Below are 17,264 nucleotides of genomic sequence, written 5' to 3' on the forward strand. Positions count from 1 at the left end.
GAATTTGCATTTAAATTGCATCGCCCACACAGCCTGATGCACTGCACCTGAAGAAGTACAGAAGGAACCAGGATGAGTTCTGGAGAAATGACATATTACTAAAGTATTTCACAGACAAACTGAAGACATGCACAATCAACAACAAAATCTTATTTCTTATTTATTTATTTATTTATTATCTTTGAAGTTTGATCCATGACATGAAGCCATGTTGTAATTTGAATCACTCCAATGAAAGTTACAAATTGTTTTTCTTCCATATTAACAATTCAAGCGTTACACTGTGTGTTATCTAGTTTCTCCCTTGACCAACATAGGTGTGGTGGGCGGTATTGTATGACAGGCTTGGCCAAAGATTAAGGAGAACATGTTACATTGCACCGTGCAAAGTCTCCTTGACAATCATTGACCGAACAGACCCATTAGCACTCCTATTACCTACATTTGTAGTGGTTGAGTGATTCTGGAGAAAACAGAGTGCCTTATACTCGACCGCTTACCCTCATTCTCTGCCATTTGGGGACAGAAGCCCTGAAAAGCATTTAAAAATGTGTACTTCAGGAAGTAGCCCATGCTGTTTAAAAGTCACCGAAGATCAGTTAAATTAGATTTGATCCTGTAGGCTGCTCTTTTGGGACATGGTCACAAGACTGACTGAAGGACAAGCTAATATTAGACACAGTTATAGGGGAATAGATGGTGTGGCCAATAACAGCAAGTGCCCCAAGATGTAGCCTAACACAGAGACATTCAGACAAGTTATATATCAGACATGATTTGAAGTGTATAGTGTTATATGTTATAGGATGGCACCATCTCCTCTACCTACACCCATGATAATAAAAAGAGGTCTGGAAGCTGTGCACATGCAATATTTCTTTTACTATTGGACACACTTGTTCTGTTCACCACATTCATCCTGCAGTATTCATCCACTGAGATGTTGTTCATATAGATATAAAGAGAAAGGTGTGGTTTTACTGTGTTTTTGATCATTTCTGCTGAAATCACAGTTTTACTCATTTGCTTGGACCGCTTTCAAACACTCCACTGCTCCATCATGTCAGCATGTTTACTGTCACATTCGTGCACACTTGTAATACTTTCATTATATGATAATAATCACACTTTTTTGGCTTTTAGTAAGTGAGTGGTGCATATTTTGTATGTTTTAAACCATCTAGCACACAGAGAAAAAGTGTTTTATCTTTTGCATACTGGTGCAACACTGGGCATGTGTGTGAAGCCGTAGTCCAGCCCCGCAAACCCGCCCACCACCCTCCCTCTTCCCTTCGGTGCGTCTCGGTCCGCCCGCAGCAGTCTCCTTCCCGGCGAGGTTTCACTACAGAGATGGCTGCGAAAGTGTGCAGATCAGTACTCCTGTTGTCCCGGAGCAGCGGAGCGGTGGCCGGCAGCCTCCCCGCACTTGTTGTCTCTTCACAGCGACATCATCAGCACATAAGACCGGTAAGTCCCAGGACATCGGTGCGCACACTGGGGGAGAGAGAGGTGTGTTAGGACCGGGCAGGCAGAGGCTGGACCGGAGAGAAAAGCGGCGCTGGTGGCTGGGCTGGCTAAGGAAGTAAAGCTAACTAGCCTCAAGATTTTCCGTTCATGTCTTTTCTACACATTGAGCTTTTACGGAAAGGTGAGGCACAAGATGAGTCATGATGTGTATGGTGGTATTTTAATCCACACTGGGACGTGGAGCTTTGACACAGGCAATGCAGTTTTTTTTTTTTTTTTTTTGTGGAGCGCTTGCTGAAGCCCATCAACACCCCACTGGCGCTTCCCCGCCGTTTACAGTAACTAGCCTCCAGACACTGTGCCCCGCTTTCATGTATACCCTCATACCTCATGTTTTCTTCCGCGTCCTTCAACTTTGCGGACATATTTCTTTTGTCAGGCAGCTCTGCTCTGATTGTTGGTGCGTGAATCTGAATGCGATCCCGTTCAAAAGGTGTTGGTTTTTTATTTCTGCAGTAAGATGTTGGGATTGGTTTCATCACCGACGGACGGGGTGTATGGGTGTCTTCTTATTTGTGTGCTGTTGCAATAAGAAATGCTCGGTGTGAGCAGCTTTTATTTTATAGACTGCAGCTTCCTAAAAAATGTTTGGATGACCGATGGTTCCCCCTCATATATCCACCTCTAATATACACGGCATGTGAACCGCAGAGTCTTGTGTGTGTGGTGGTGCAGCAGCAGAAACTCAGAATAATGAATGTCTGCACAGAGCTAGAGAGGAAAACTACACTTGTGTGTGTGTGTGTGTGCTTATTCATGCACACACACACACACACACACACACACACACACACACACACACACACACACATACCAGACTTCACAGAAACATGGAAGTCCACACTTGGATGATGTCAGACTCTCCAGCCAGCCTGCTGTTTCTTCCCCTCCCTGCGGGTGTTTCCCCATTCAGCTGGGAGATCCTGGATTTTTTTTTTTCTTTCTGCAAGCTGATGCGGGTCCTTTACAGGGCTATACTGTGGAACTATACATGCAGCCACAAAAATACTCACAATCACAGGAAGGTAGTCGTGTTTCCAAATCTGTCGGTTTTGTGCAGCAGTTGCACATCTTGTTCCTGTCTCTTTGACCCACTCCCTCGCCTGAAACTCTGCCTGCGGAGGGAGGTGAGGCATAGGACTGGCGTTAATACGTAAGAATGAGGAAGTCATTGCAGCCCAGGAGAGAACAGCCCCCTTTACTGTAGCTGGCATGAACAAGTCTTCTATGTGAAACACTCTTTTTTTCTGTCTCTCTATTTGTCTTACCTTCCTCTCTTTCTCGTGTTTTTCCCCTTTTTTTACTTCTACCATTGTACAAACACAAGCACTCTTGGCACAGGCCTTGTGAAATTAAATGAGGCTTCCCTTCCTGTAAGACAGACCGGCTTGGAGGTTAAGTGGCTGTCAGAATAGACTCACTTGTGCCACATCTTCACACTGGCCCTCGCTGCTGTCGCCCACTGTGAACTATTACAAGAGAGCACATTTGCCCCTGTGGAGATGTGATATTCTCCCCTCTTCGGAAATAAGTAGGCCTATTTAAACCCTAAGTGATTTAACACTGAGTTGCGGCTCGTTGTGTTTTGGCAGACTTGGCCCTAATAAATTTTCATTTTATTTCAGTCCGCTCAGGTTGTAGTTTTGTTTGCCTGTCATATTATGTCCTCGTCCATCGAAGCATTGCTGCTGCAGCTCCTAACCCGAGCCTGTCACAGTGTGACAGCCAAGCTTCTGTATTCATTTGTGAGTCCTTCACTGCAGCGTGTGTGCTCTCTTTTCTTTTTCTAGACCTATGCCTCTAAAGCTACAGTGGGACAGGTAATTATGAGTTGCCATTAAGTATGTAGTGTCTATTGGTGGGACGTGTTCCTAAATAGACACAAATAATGCCGTCCAGAGCTCATTTTCAAGCAGTGAGCAGACTAAGGGCTCTGCCTGCTGTTTCTGTAACGTGGCGCAAACATGATGGGTCAACTCCAACAACAACCAGGGGTGCAAAGCAGACTGGAAGCTCCAAGGCTCACATTTAACCTGCACGAGATTACTATTGAGTCAGCTGTCATATAAAATGCTGCTGTCTTGAAGTGTGGCAGGGGAGTTGAGTCACTGCGAATAACAGTCCTTGTAAAAAGCTTATAAATCACAAGCGGAGGGGTTTACTATGTCAAGATTTCCATATGTTTTGTCTAAAATGTAATAGGATTTCATTCTAAAAAACAAAATCTTGTTTTATTTAGTCATTTATTTCCATTTAAGACGATGTGTTCATTACAGCTAAGCAGTCAGTGGTTGTAGTCTTTGGGGCCAAGGGGTCGTGGCCCACTCCTTGGCTTTTAATCCAATCAGTGTAGGAGTAAACTAATTTATCCTCGCTGCCTTCACAGGCTCAGTGCTGAAGTTATCCGGATTAGTAAGATAAGAGAGTAGCTGTCAGCTTGTAGCTGTGGTCTGCTAAAGGTGATAAGATGGTTGAATGATTGATAAACCTTTCCACAGTCAGTTTCATTAATGTTATCCTGCCCTTTGTGGACACACAATCGGTCTCTCACTCTATTTATGATCTCACATTTACATATATGACTGTGGAAATAGGCGTATTGTATGGAAGACCAAGCATTTTGACATGACATGATGAATGGACGGTCACATTAGCTGCCGTTTTTATGTGGGAAAGGCTAATTAATGATTTCATTTGTCACTCCGGGTCTGATGATTGACAGGTATGTGGCCCTCTCATGTGTGGAAAATAATTGATGGCATTTCTGTGCTACAGCGGGGCTGGCTGTTTATGACATTATAGGTTTATGATGGCGACCTGCATGTCTGTCCTCAGATCCTATCGTGTCTGCTAGACAGCAATCTATCTTAATAATCTTTGGTCACTGCGGCTGTACTGTTCCATCTTTTCATTGATATTGGATTACTATCTGCACACTGAGGCTATTTTAATGGGCATGAGGTGCATTTTAGAGGTTTTTTCTTTAGTGGGTGAGAAAATTGATCTAAGTTTTCCTGCAGGGTTTCATACGCTCATGCTAGGTATAGAATTTCAGTCAGTCTAAGGCATGGTTACAAAAATGTCAAAAATTGATTGATTTGCTGATGGATATTCCGTTCATACCATGTTCTTGTTAACATACTTATACTTTCCACATTAGCATCAACTTAGGTACAGTGCACCTATACCAGACTAGCTATGTAGTATGAATACATTTGTTACATCACTTTAATGACGTGGTGAAATTTAGTGGAGTCATCTAAAGCTATGGGCAAGGAAATACTCCCTTATAGACAGAAAGAACAACAAAATGAGGGAAATTGAGGGAAGGATCATAACTTATTGGCTGTGTCTTTGGGCAATGGCTAGTGTTTCTGGGCTTCCAGTGTCTTGAAACAGAAAACGGATATCTGGGCCAAGATTTCCTCTGCAGTCCGATTAGCAACTTGATACATGTGAATCATGATGGTAATCTCTACAAACAGATATCTGCAAATCTACAAATGCGCATAACTTATCTATTAAAAAGCTAAATTGTTGTCAGATGACAGCCAACAACTCCCGAGACTGCATTTCAGCCAGTTTTCCTCCTCTTTTGCTCTCCACATGGACAGTTGCAATGAAAGCCCACTCAAACGTGACTGGTCAATACTACTCAGACTACAAACGGAAACCATAATGTGTCCAGTGCAAAAATCTCGGTCCCTTGCCTATAGATTGCGTATTCATATTCAGATATCTGTTTATAGAGATTAGGATGACATAAAAAAGACCCTGTTTCAATCAAGTTGTCAGCATGATAAAATACGATCAGCAGTATAATACTATGCAATAGAAACAGTGTACAGAATATTAAGAAAGGTTGAATGATAACTCTGACCTTGGCCCAATAGTCATAGAGAAATCTCTTCACAAACATTAAAGTGTAACTTGGCTTTAAGCCAGTTTGATACCTAACCCTACAAAGTTCAACAACTGGGGAGTTCAGTTCACTAGTGATTCCTCACTTCTTCAGTGTTTGAATTAGTTTTAGATAGTGGGCTGTAGAGCAATGAACAGGAAATTGATGATAGACAACCAATCTTTTATAGGCAGCCAGGCAGGCAGGGAGGCAGGCCGGCCGGCCGGGCACTCTGTGTCAGTGGCAACCTATCTTAGTTAGACCAATGTCCAGATACTAAATGGCTGCATTTTCCTTGATGTATTTGCCCTTCTGGATGACTTCCATGCCCAGTGAAATTGTGAATTTAGCACAAGCTGCGACCCCTGTGAGTTTTTTTCTCTTTTTTTTTTTTTGCATTGGGAACAGTTTTTCAGCATTATGTCCTTTTCGTTTTGTTAGTAAAGCAGCATGTCACTTTTTAGTACTGCTGTTTGCCCTCATTTGGTTGTGCGTGGGCAGAGGATCAGTGTAAAAGATAAGCTGAAAGGTGGACTTTCAGAACATGCAGCAATTAATTTTATCATTATCAAATGAGCAAACAGCAGTGGAAAAAGCAGTATTCTGAGGTGTTTGCTAAATAAGGTTTTAATTTACATTTACTTAAAAGTTACCATCTACTTGGAACAAAATTCCTTACTTTTAGATAACTGTCTTGGAGGTACTGGTGCATTAAGCGTGCAATAATATTGTTTCTGCATTTTCCAACATTCTGTTGTGGCTAAGAACAACTGTAGATGCCCCTTAATTTCAAACTTGTCTGGAAATTGAACTAATCTCCACCCCTAAGTCTCTTTTAATAACTGTGAGATCTTGATCTTTTGGTGCTTTTGTTGGCATCTCATCGCAGTGTTGTGAAAAAGTTACGGACTGACTCTCCATCAAACAAAATAACAAGTGTGTGTTGTCATCTTGGTGCAGTGATGAAATGCTGATGGCTTTAGTGGCTGTGTTTCCTGACAGAGCTCCTGTCAGCTCAAGTGGCGATCACCCCAGCGAGCAGAAGCCAGAGTAATTTCCAATGTCTGCAATGGTCCGGGAGCTGTGTGGTGGAGCTGTGTAGCTGACCTGCCAGGCGTTCTGCTCTGAAACAGAGAATGTTGCATTGGTTGAACTACATCCTTTCTTTTTTCTCTATCAGTCTCCATCATGCATCTCACTGTTTCCAGCACAATTAGGTTGACAGGTCTGTGAGGTGGTTGAGCTAAAGCCTGAGATTGGCTTCATGAGAGTCTGTTATTGACATAGTTTTTGGTGTAATAAGCAGTATATCTTTTGAGGTTGTAGCAGCTGAACATTCTTACAATATTTCAACATCTCATTGACTAAAGTGGGTTGTTATACTGCGTTTGTTGGATGTTGTACACGGTACAGTATCTCATGGCACTCTTTGATGTTTTTGTTAATTGCGTAAAAGTACTGCTGCAATTGCCGATTATCCTTCATAGGACAACATGGAAAAGAGCTTTTATTGCAGTTATTTGTACACATGCCCATGAACAGCTGTGTAGTTAGTCACAATATGACATGCATGATTTCTCTGAAAGGTATTTTCAGCTAATTCACAGGCATAGGAAGACAAACTCGCTCTTTCCTTCTCCCTCTCCAGACATATGCTGGTGCGTGTCCAGTGCTTTCCTCTGCTAATTTCCCCATGCTCGCTGAGTCCATCACATTACAGCACCTGCACGGCACGGTATCCTTTCTCACGCTCACCAGCTGTTTGCCCCAGGGTCAAAATAACTCTCCTGGAAGGTGAAAACGTTAAGTATTAGATATTTACTGAAGTGTCCCCACCTCTATCTCTCCTTGTTTGTGTATATACCATACAGTTGTTATTTTAATGCTTCAACTCCTTTTTAGACTGAGGGGCCACAGGGGCTTCTGTAATCTGGTGTTCATTATGAAGATGCTGTAGCATTGTAATGGATGAGACTATTGTGATGGACAAAGTCCTCATTAGTATTCTGGAAGAGATTTCACCCTTGAAGTGTTAAATGACTGGTGAACCTCTGCTGTTGGCATAGACTAATTAGCTGCTTCCCATGTTTCTGTGTGGCCCAGCGTGACTCCAGTCAAGTCTGTAAAGGACATTAAACTAGGCCAATGTGTGTAATGCGATGATGGATGGAAGCAACGCTTGGTTACCCCCCCTCTCATCTCTGGGATGTCTGGTTGGTGGTGTCCTCTGCCAGGAGGGCAGGTGAGGCTGCAGCTACAACCTATGAAGGTCGTTGGCAGCCCAGCCTTTCATGCTATTAGATTTGGGATGGTGCTTGTTATTGTGACAGCAAAACTAATCTGTGGTGATGCTGGGTCCAAGTGACCGGTATGATTTAGACTTGGCAGATTGTATGAAGGTCAGGCGTGCCCAGATCTGAGAACAAATCGTGTGACTGTTATGTGCAACCATTTTCAGATTGAGCTTTTTGCTGTCATTGAGTGTGGAGCCACTGGGTCTAGACCATTTTTCAAGTTTGCCTCCTAAACCAACATGAGAACGGCGTACACATACTCATACAATACTGTCTCTGGTCCTCTTCTGAATATTAATTCCACAGTTTGGATGCTATTTGTACTTTGTAATGTTGTGGTCTTCTTTTGACATGAAAAGCATGTTTTATTCATTTATTACATTTTTACATCTTGATTTACATAAAACCTTGGTGAGTTGAAAATTACACAGCCGCAGCAAAAGTACAATAGAGGAACAATACGAGGGGGGTCAGTCATATCTGCGGGCCAGAGAAAAAAGTAGGGCAGCCTTAATTGCAAATGGTCATGTTGATATGAGAATACTAATATCTTACCTGAGTTCACTCGTGCGGTTGTCTACCTTCCCCCGCTGGCTCCGGTCAAGGTGCCATCACGCCAAAAATTCTCTCATTTCAGCAAGGAAAGGGGCCAAGTTGCATTTGTCTCCTGTCACAAATTGATCCCACGCTTTGTAGTGAGAGTTTCAGTAGAGTTCAATTTGATTGAACTTTGCCCTGCAAAACATCAACACTCTCCAATGTATAGCTAACTGACAAGAGAGAGGGGTGGGTTTGAATTTTTCTTCAGGATGTATTGATTGTTTATACGAGTTCACAGTGAATTAATACAAGTTATCGTGTGTAGAGACCTTGACAGTGGGTAGTGTCAGTTAAGCTTTTGATGAAGTGTATCATTTTCTACTTGTGAATGCTCAGCAACTTGTGTGTGCAGCCCATTATTGTAAGAAGGGTTGAAATGATATGAGATTTTCACAGTACGATACACTAATATGGGAGAATTCATAGATAAGCAAATGTACATGATGTGATAACCTCACTATTCAGACTATGCAACTCTACTTTCCAGCACTATTTCTTGCCTTTTTACCAAAGCATGTACGTACATTTCACCTAATTAAGGTCTATCTATACCTTTACTCATAGGCAAAACCCTCCAGTTTGAATGTTAGGCCTTTCCATTTACATCTCCCCAAGCTGCAGATGAAGCCAGCACATTGAGTCAAGATTAGACAGGTGTTTTATCCTAGTAAAAATAGATTGTGTGTATATAGCTTCCCATGATAGATGATAGAGTTATATTCTCTGAACCCATGCTGTGCAGTATTGCTGCCATGATCCCACTTATCTACATTGTGCTGCTTTATTAAATTGAAAGCAATATGGTATATAGAATCTGACAGATCTATAAATTACAATTGTGCAGTATAAAGCAGAGAACAATCATATCAGGGCAGGGCAGCAAGGGGAGAATCATCACTGTACAGACAGGCAAGCAGCAAAGAAGAAACTGTCTTAGCTGATGACAGTGAGGCAGCTTGTAAATTGAATTGCTAGCATTATGTATGAATGAGTCTTGTTTTACTGATGGATTAATGGCTGGGAAGTTGTTCAGAGAAATGTTGGGACTGTATGATGTGAGGATTCCCTCGGCCTCAGGCTCACCTCTTTCACTAAAGAGAAACTGGGTGAGAAGGGCTGCCTCTCATTAAAGCTTTCGCATTTCAGACCCAGCGCAACCGAAAGGATCATTGCATCCGTCTAACCACAAAACACAGTTTGCTTCGAAATTCGAGGTTTTTACTCAGAAGACCATTACCCTGTTTCTGGCTAAATAAGTAGACACATGCTAATGGCTCTCTAATCGCTTGGTTAGCCCTCCCACACGCATAAAAGTTCATAAGTAGTTCAGTTCCTGCTGGATCAATGCACTGGGTTAATGGCAGTAGGGCTTGACATTTTCAAGTTCATTCAAATTTCTTTGGTCTGTGAGTAAGAGCCAGAGTTATCTACATGCATTTCAAAGCTTATCTGCGTGATGAAACATGTTAGGCTAACATAGGGAAATGAAGGCTTTGCCAGTCATGGTTAAACAGGATGTATGGAGAGCTGTGACATCATCTTTGTGTAAAGATCATTGTAGCTGGTGGAAGGAATGTGTGTCGACTCGAGAGGAATTCTCTTTCTCTGGCGGCTCAGCAAGGCATCGTGCCAAGCCGGCTGCTGTTTGTTGTTCCTTCGGCTCACTTTGGTCCTTTTTTTGTACCCTGAGTGGGTAGTAAGCATTAGTTACAGCCGTCAAAATTGAGTTTGTTTAAACTTACATACATATATTACTACTCAACGCTTTGTGCCAAGAGCAAATCAAAGACGTGTGCAGATTTGATGTGGTTCTTTGAAGGGTATTTTAATGGAAACTGAAGTTGTCATTAGAAGTTCTGATCAAAGCACATCCAAAAGAAGAAGTAGAACTACTAAAAATGTGATATTTTAATAGAATAGCATTCATTTATTTGAAGTTGCTCTGTGGAGATTTTGTGCGCACACTTGAGGACACACTAAGTACAACTATTCTTGGCTATGGTTTCATGCTATTTCTCTGTTCAACACTTGGCCAAGAATATGCCAAGAAGTGTAGTATTGTGCCAGGAGAGGCACAGAAGAAGAAGACTGCTACCTGATAAACATGGTAAAATATATATTTTTAATGGCTTTTTGAATGTTTTATGAGGAAGGAAACACAAACACATTAGACTTGGATGTAAATGTAACTGTTAGTTTTATTTATTTATTTTTATTTATTAATTGATCTATCTCACACTGTTTTTCCAGGGAAAGTCCAGTAATTCTGTCCTCCAGACCTCCCAAAATTAATAACATTCACTGGTATGTCACGACCCTAATGAGTCACATTCATCTGCTGTCTCCGCCCCCCATCATTTGTCAGATAGCTGGATGTGCGAGTGAAACCCAAGCTGTCACTGACTGGTATAGATGCCAAAAGAGCACTTACGTGTAGCTACAGCTGACCACCAGGTGCAATGTCTAGGCCGTTTTAAAATAGCTCAAAACGGATGAAATGTGTGCAAATATAGGGATGCTGGAGCAATGACCTGACAGATGGCTGTTTTAAGTTGCCCTTTAATGATGTCATGGGTTTACATCAATCATGAAAATTCAACACTAGCTGGGGTTGAGGAAACTGTGTTTTCATGTGTTCAAATGGACGGTTACCTCTTACACATGGAATAACCGAGTGTCTCAGGAAGCACACAGAAACAAGTGGTTGCCTGGCAGCTGCTCTGATGCAACATGTGGTTGGAAAGGTCATGGCAGGAAAAAGATGTCTGCTGCCCACAAGCATAGTGTGCTGGAGTAAAACAGGTTTCTGCTGTTTTTGACCCTCATTGTGTCTCCAGCAGCTTCAAGGCCTGTTAACACAGGCTCACAAAACTTCACTATCTCTGTTTTGTCACTCTTTGCTATTCCAATAGCAGCCTGCTCTCTGCCTGAAATGAGCCGTCTGTGCGTTTTGAATGATGCTTGTGACAACCTCATTACACAACCAGAAGTCAAGAACAGAGACTGATCAGACTTTGAGCACATCCGGCGAGTCAATGAGCCCCAGAAAGCAAGACTCCCTGTTCAGCCTGATGCCCAGTTTGTTTGCACTGTAATTACCCAGGCTGTAGAAGTGCCATGATAGACTGAAGCACACACACACACACAGGATTCACCATGGAGAAAACAAACAAAGATGCACACCTCTGTCCAACAATGGGCTCACATTGTCCCATTGTTGTATTTGTAATGATTAGCTGGACCTGAGAGAAAGCCCAAACATGTCTCGCAGGTCACAACAAGCTCAATAATAACCCAAGCTAACATTTTATGAAATGTGTTTTTGGTTACGTGTATAAGCATTTAATAGGAAGCCTGTCTTCTCTGACTACTCAACTGCTACTTTTAAACGAATCAGCTGTCTGAACTTTGAGCCTTGTCTCTTTTAATTAACTCCTATATATATCAGCACAAGTGGACCAATGGCTGGAGACACACGTGTAATAAGCATGCCTGTCTCATGGAGCTGAACGGAGGTTGTATTACAACGAGAAGATGTGGGGATGGGTCAAACATGTGGTGTCATGAGGGTGGGGGGGTTAAGCCTGTCTTTTGCTGCCTCAGCACTTTGGAGCCTCATTCACACCAGGCATTCATTTTTAATGGTATTCTATATTTCTGTGAGGACGAAAGGTTTTGACCACATAATCCTCTAACAAAGGTATTATGCAGATGTTGGAAAGCCTGGGAAATATGGCCATATTATCATATCACAGTTTAGACTATATAGGAGGCATGTGATGTCGTATTACTGTTGACTGACTGTACTGCAGTGTATGAGATTGAGCTTTTCCACCCACATCATCTTTTATGCTTCATCATGAGAGCAAACTGATTTACAGTGGTGTCCATTTTACATATCTACTATAATTGCTATAATACGACTGCATATAATGAGTTTACCCACTGTTGACCACGCCAAGTTCAAATTCAAATATCCACTGCACTGCACAGTGTCACGGTGACGTAACGCAGTTCAAAATAGTGCAGAGACAGTAGAGTAAAGATAGAGAGCGCTACTTTGTATAGAAAAATCTCTTACATTTGACAAATTGATATTGTCATTTGACCCAACTTAACAAGAGACCAATCCACCATGACCTATTCTCAAACACTGTGCCCTGCCTTTTTCTAAAGTGGTGTTATGTCTTCCCGCATGTGAAAGTCAGTAAAGACTTAGAGGGCCCGATGTGTGAGAGATACAATCTCGCCTCTGCTCAAAGGCACCTCTGGGATGCGGGGCAGTCAGTAAATTGCTTATGTAAATAGCTCTGCTGCAATAATCCTTTGTTGATGAGGTCTCTGACGTGTCAGTCCGACATGGATGATTTTGAAGTACTTCTGTGTTTTGGGATAAAAAAGATCACTTAACTCCTGACTCACATACGTACAGCAGCTGCACTACAGATATGGTAATGTCTGATTAAAACCATGGCGACTTGCGGTCTTGTTAGTGGTCATTGAGACTGAGTGAATTTGTTGATGAAAGCCGACAGCCGTAATTGTTGTTCTCGATCATTGAGTTAATGCCACGCTGTTTGTTTGGAGCTCCTTTTTTTTATGGTGTGGTGTTAATAAGCATGACATTCATGTAGGCTTATGTTAATTAGGACTATCAGTGTGGTCAGGGGAGGACTTCACCCATGAGCTCCGGCTGCTTTTTCACACTGTAAAAGGCGGTCATTCAGTCAGTAGGCTGAGGCTTTGCTGCAGGTGTGCTATAGATTTGCTAGTCCTGCTCTTTGTTATATGACAGACCTGTAAGAGAAACATGAAATACCTATCTCTATTTATTCATTTTTGTGCATGAGCTAGTGCACACACACACACACACACACACACACACACACACAGGCACACAGGCACACACACTGTTTTATTGATGGATTATGAGGAAGAAGCCGTTGACCTCAAACTTCTGTGGTTCCTTCATCCTCATTCCACACTCGGAAGTCAAAAAGCAACGGACCGCAGAGTCCCGCGACCTTCCGCCAGAGAAGGTTAGCAATGACCTAGATGCCTGCTGTCTTCACACTACTGTCTGGCGTGGATGTGTGTGCATAGCCTGCAGGTCTCGCATCAGCTTGAAAACATGCACAAGCTTCTCATAAATTCACTCACATAAAAAAAAAAAAACTGCTTTGTCTTGTGAGGCTGGGGATTGACAGTCAGCTGTTTGTGTGAACGCTCATTCAAAGCCTTTGATTTGAAATGAAGCTGTGAGCGAGAAGACAGGCAGCATGCAGAAGTGGAGATACTAGACATTTCCATTCTCACTATCCTTTGCCAGCTTGCTAGTGCTCCACCATTCTATAAATAGGATGGAGGAGATGGTGGAAAGGAGACTTTGTTGGAGGATGCATTTCCATAGAGACAGCCGTCTTTGGGCTTTGGCTTCGTGATCAGAGAGCCATTGTTGAGGACAGGATTGTGGGCTAGTTTAGCTGAAAGTATTTACATTCTCTATCTAGTTGTCAGGACACTGTTGTCATAGCAGTATGGGGAAGCCAAATTAGAGCAAGCTTGTTCCTCTCTGCTGGTTGCAGATGTCTGAGTCAACCCCAAATACTGCAGCAGCAGCAGCAGTAGCAGCACCCCCCATTTTGCTTGGGAAACATCATGTAATAGGCTCCTGCATACCATTGCGCTCGTAAAGTTTAGATCACTGTGCCGCGCTAATGTGACATACTGTACACACGCACACACACAGTATGCAAAGCAAATCTCTTCTCGTGTATGCAAAACATGCTGGTGTGACAGACTCACAGATGCAGTACTGTCTGAATCTCATGACCCACTGGCAGCCGGTACCAGGCATGTGAATGTGCCTCACTATAATTGTCCTCCATTATGTTGCTCTTAAGGTATTTGAACACGACCACATGTCCAGCATTTGCTATATTAAAGTCTGAATGTTTTGTTTCAGTTGTTTCCTAGTCTTGTTAATATGTGTTACAGAGGGTGACTGTTGTCTCCGGGGGAATTGATCTAAGAGTGGGTGTGGCTGTGGCATTTGGATAAAATAAAAAAAAGACCTTTGTTTCTAATGTGCCTATGGAAAAAGTCATCTGATCCACCTCTCTCTGATTCTCTCTGTTATTTGTGTCTCTTCTGTTGTGTTCTGCTCGCTGTGCATCTGCACAACTTCCCTTTTAGAGACAGGGAAAAGACAATTATCTGCTTGTCAGAGAAAGGTTACAGAGTTATTCCTCCTTACATCTGCTGCATTGAGATCAAATGCTTGTCATTCAGCCAGACGGTTACCAGGTATCAGCCCGGTGGTTGTTTTCCCAGGGAAAACCGTTAAGCCGCGAGGCAGCAGAAGAGCTGAGCTTAGCATCAGAGCAGATCAGTGGTGGACTGTACCTCCAGCTGAGTTTTAAACTTGCACTGCCAGGGCCTTTACCGACCTAGGTCCTGAGGGGAACCCTGGGGAAATCCCAACCTGGACATGAACTGGATTGGAATGGAAAGAGGTGGAGAGAGAATAAGGAAGGTATAGAGAGGTGAGAGGGGGAGAATGTGGGAGTTGAAGAAAAGGTTAGGAGTATCTCCTCTTTTGGTAGGTAATAGCAACACGATTGCAGTGCTTTTTTTTTTTTTTTTGGTTTGTTTTTAGCCTTTGGCAGCTTTGCTAGAGTTAAAATATATTGAGCTGTCTTGCAAATGCAGTTATTTTACACCAACATTAGGAAGAAGATTAGAAAATCAAGGCTACACAGTGCATGTGTCTAACAGAGGCTGAAGTAAACCGGTTTGGAGCTTTTCAAAAGTCCTGTTTCTGCTGTTGCCTGGGTAACACTTTACACATTGAAAATGTCCTTTTACCAACAGAGAACTGAAGGTTATCCATCCATTGTCTCCTGTTCTCTGCCTTGATGCAAAATGGCTACTCCATGCTTGACATCAGCTCATCCAACAGGATACAGTGCAACATTTCTCTGAGCAGGCATGTACTCAGTAGAAAGCCATCTTCACGACTCGACTATTGGACTACCACTCCACTCCCTTCACTTCCTTCCATTCAGCTGCCTCTTTGGAATAAATGTAACGCTACGATGCACAGGACGTTTTCAGTCCAGTCTTGAATTATTGAATTGCCTATGAGCTTTTCCTTCAAATTTCTACTCTGATCCAAATTGAAAATAAATCATTTTGTCAAATATAATTTGAAGAGACTTGCTGCTGCTCAATTTTGATCTTATGTTGCAATTGTCATAAAAACCCACGGACACAGCAAATGCAAGTCTCATTCCTGCAGTCTGTTGCTTTATTTCCACTCTCTCTGAGCCCTGCGCTTAACTGACATCTTCCTACACACCAAGATATATTTTGCAAGTCTAAGGCATTGACCGTGTCGGGGTAGGTTAGGTTAAGCAGTCAGACCCTCTCTCATACAACCGGAATTCATTGATGAGGCCTGTACTGTGTTACTGGCAACTGTGGTCAGGACCTGTGGAGGCTGATTGAGCTTCGAGTCAATGGTAAAAATCGGTAATCGCCCTTAGTGACTTCCAGAAACTGCTTCGCAGCACACACCGATGGAAAACTTCTGATGTGAAGGAGCAGCACAAAGTGTAGAGTTTGCATTAATAATATGGAACGTGCAGTTGCTCTTAAGGAGGGCCATAATGTTGCAGGTCAGCACGGTTACTTCCTGATGTGTGGGTGCAGTGGAAATGATGTACACGCTTGAGTTTAAGAAAGCCACACTGTAGGTGAGAGGACAAGCCCTTCAGTTAAGTGGTGTGGGTACTCCTGTCTTCAAAGTCACCAAAGGTTAAATCTACATAATTTGCCAATAAACTTCCTGATAGATGATTTAAAAAGATTATTGGATTGGGTAAACAGATTAACATCAGATATAAAAAAACAAATAAAAAACTGACTGTAATGAGACACATTAGGCACCAGAAATGAAAACGTGTGTTTACACAGTCATTAGCGAACTGTTTAATATTTTAAATGGATTGTGAGGGAAAGTGGATATTTTGTTTGTTTTGTTTTTTAATAAATGGTTCTAATGAGGTGTGGGTGGTTCTGAGCTTCAACTCTCCTCTTTATGTTTCCCTCAGTCAATAAACTATCAATAGCAAGGCTGTCCTTCATGTTTCCTTTTTTTTTAGCATTATGCAGGTTAATGGCCATCTGACACTAATCTGCATCAGTCTGAGGGAACAGGGCTTGTCGTCTTTCTTCTGCTCAAAACATTACTAATGCAAAGATATCTGCTGTCGACCTATCCTACATACATGATGTAACAAAGCATCTTTTCATTGGTCAGTAAGCACTTTATATAGAAAAAAAGTCAAAATCATATACATGGTTTTCATGTATACAGTGAGGATATGCTGTCAACAGTCAGGAGACTGATGTCGATCTAACCACGTGGTTTTGATGGTATTTTTGTGACACTGCGTTTTGAATTTCACAGCTGATGATCTCAGACTCTAACCAGCTTAATGTGTTTAACAGTCAGCCCTGCACTTACCGCAGGGATGTAACACAGACACAACCATCTGTTAAACACTGCTGTATTTGAATTTGACTTCTTATCTCTCTGCATTTGTATGATCTGATACTGTTAATATACAAGAGGAAAAATCAGTGCCTCCATTCATTATATTAACCACTTCCTATGCCTCTCCTGTAGAGAAACTCGTCCTAAAGTGAACCAGCTAACGAGCTGTCCTATCTAAGTTTCACTAGAGACAAATGACAGGCCCATAAAAGTTTGATTTATGTGCTTTACTAGAGTTACAGCACAGGTTGAAATTATAGTCAGAGCTGAGCTGCAGTGAGATGAAGCCAGACTCCAAAAAAAAAGTAGGGTCACTGGAGGATGGATCTGTGCTGATGGTTATGAAGCTTGAGTTAGACCTGCCTGTAAACACACAGTGTGC

General features: G+C 42.3%; 1 protein-coding gene across 2 annotated transcripts in view; it reads left to right on the top strand.

Moving 5' to 3' along the window:
• Positions 1-1,219: 1,219 nt before the first annotated feature.
• mcu (mitochondrial calcium uniporter) overlaps positions 1,220-17,264 on the top strand; it is a 54,174-nt gene continuing 38,129 nt past the window's right edge. The window contains exon 1 of one of the 2 annotated variants that reach the window (XM_019270230.2): positions 1,220-1,467. In XM_019270230.2, the coding sequence (XP_019125775.1) occupies positions 1,351-1,467 (117 nt within the window). In that variant the 5' untranslated portion in view covers positions 1,220-1,350. The remainder of the gene's footprint in view (positions 1,468-17,264) is intronic. The other variant, XM_010730320.3, reaches the window with a different exon arrangement.

This window comes from Larimichthys crocea, chromosome III (assembly GCF_000972845.2).
Source record: "Larimichthys crocea isolate SSNF chromosome III, L_crocea_2.0, whole genome shotgun sequence".
Classification (NCBI taxonomy): domain Eukaryota; kingdom Metazoa; phylum Chordata; class Actinopteri; family Sciaenidae; genus Larimichthys; species Larimichthys crocea.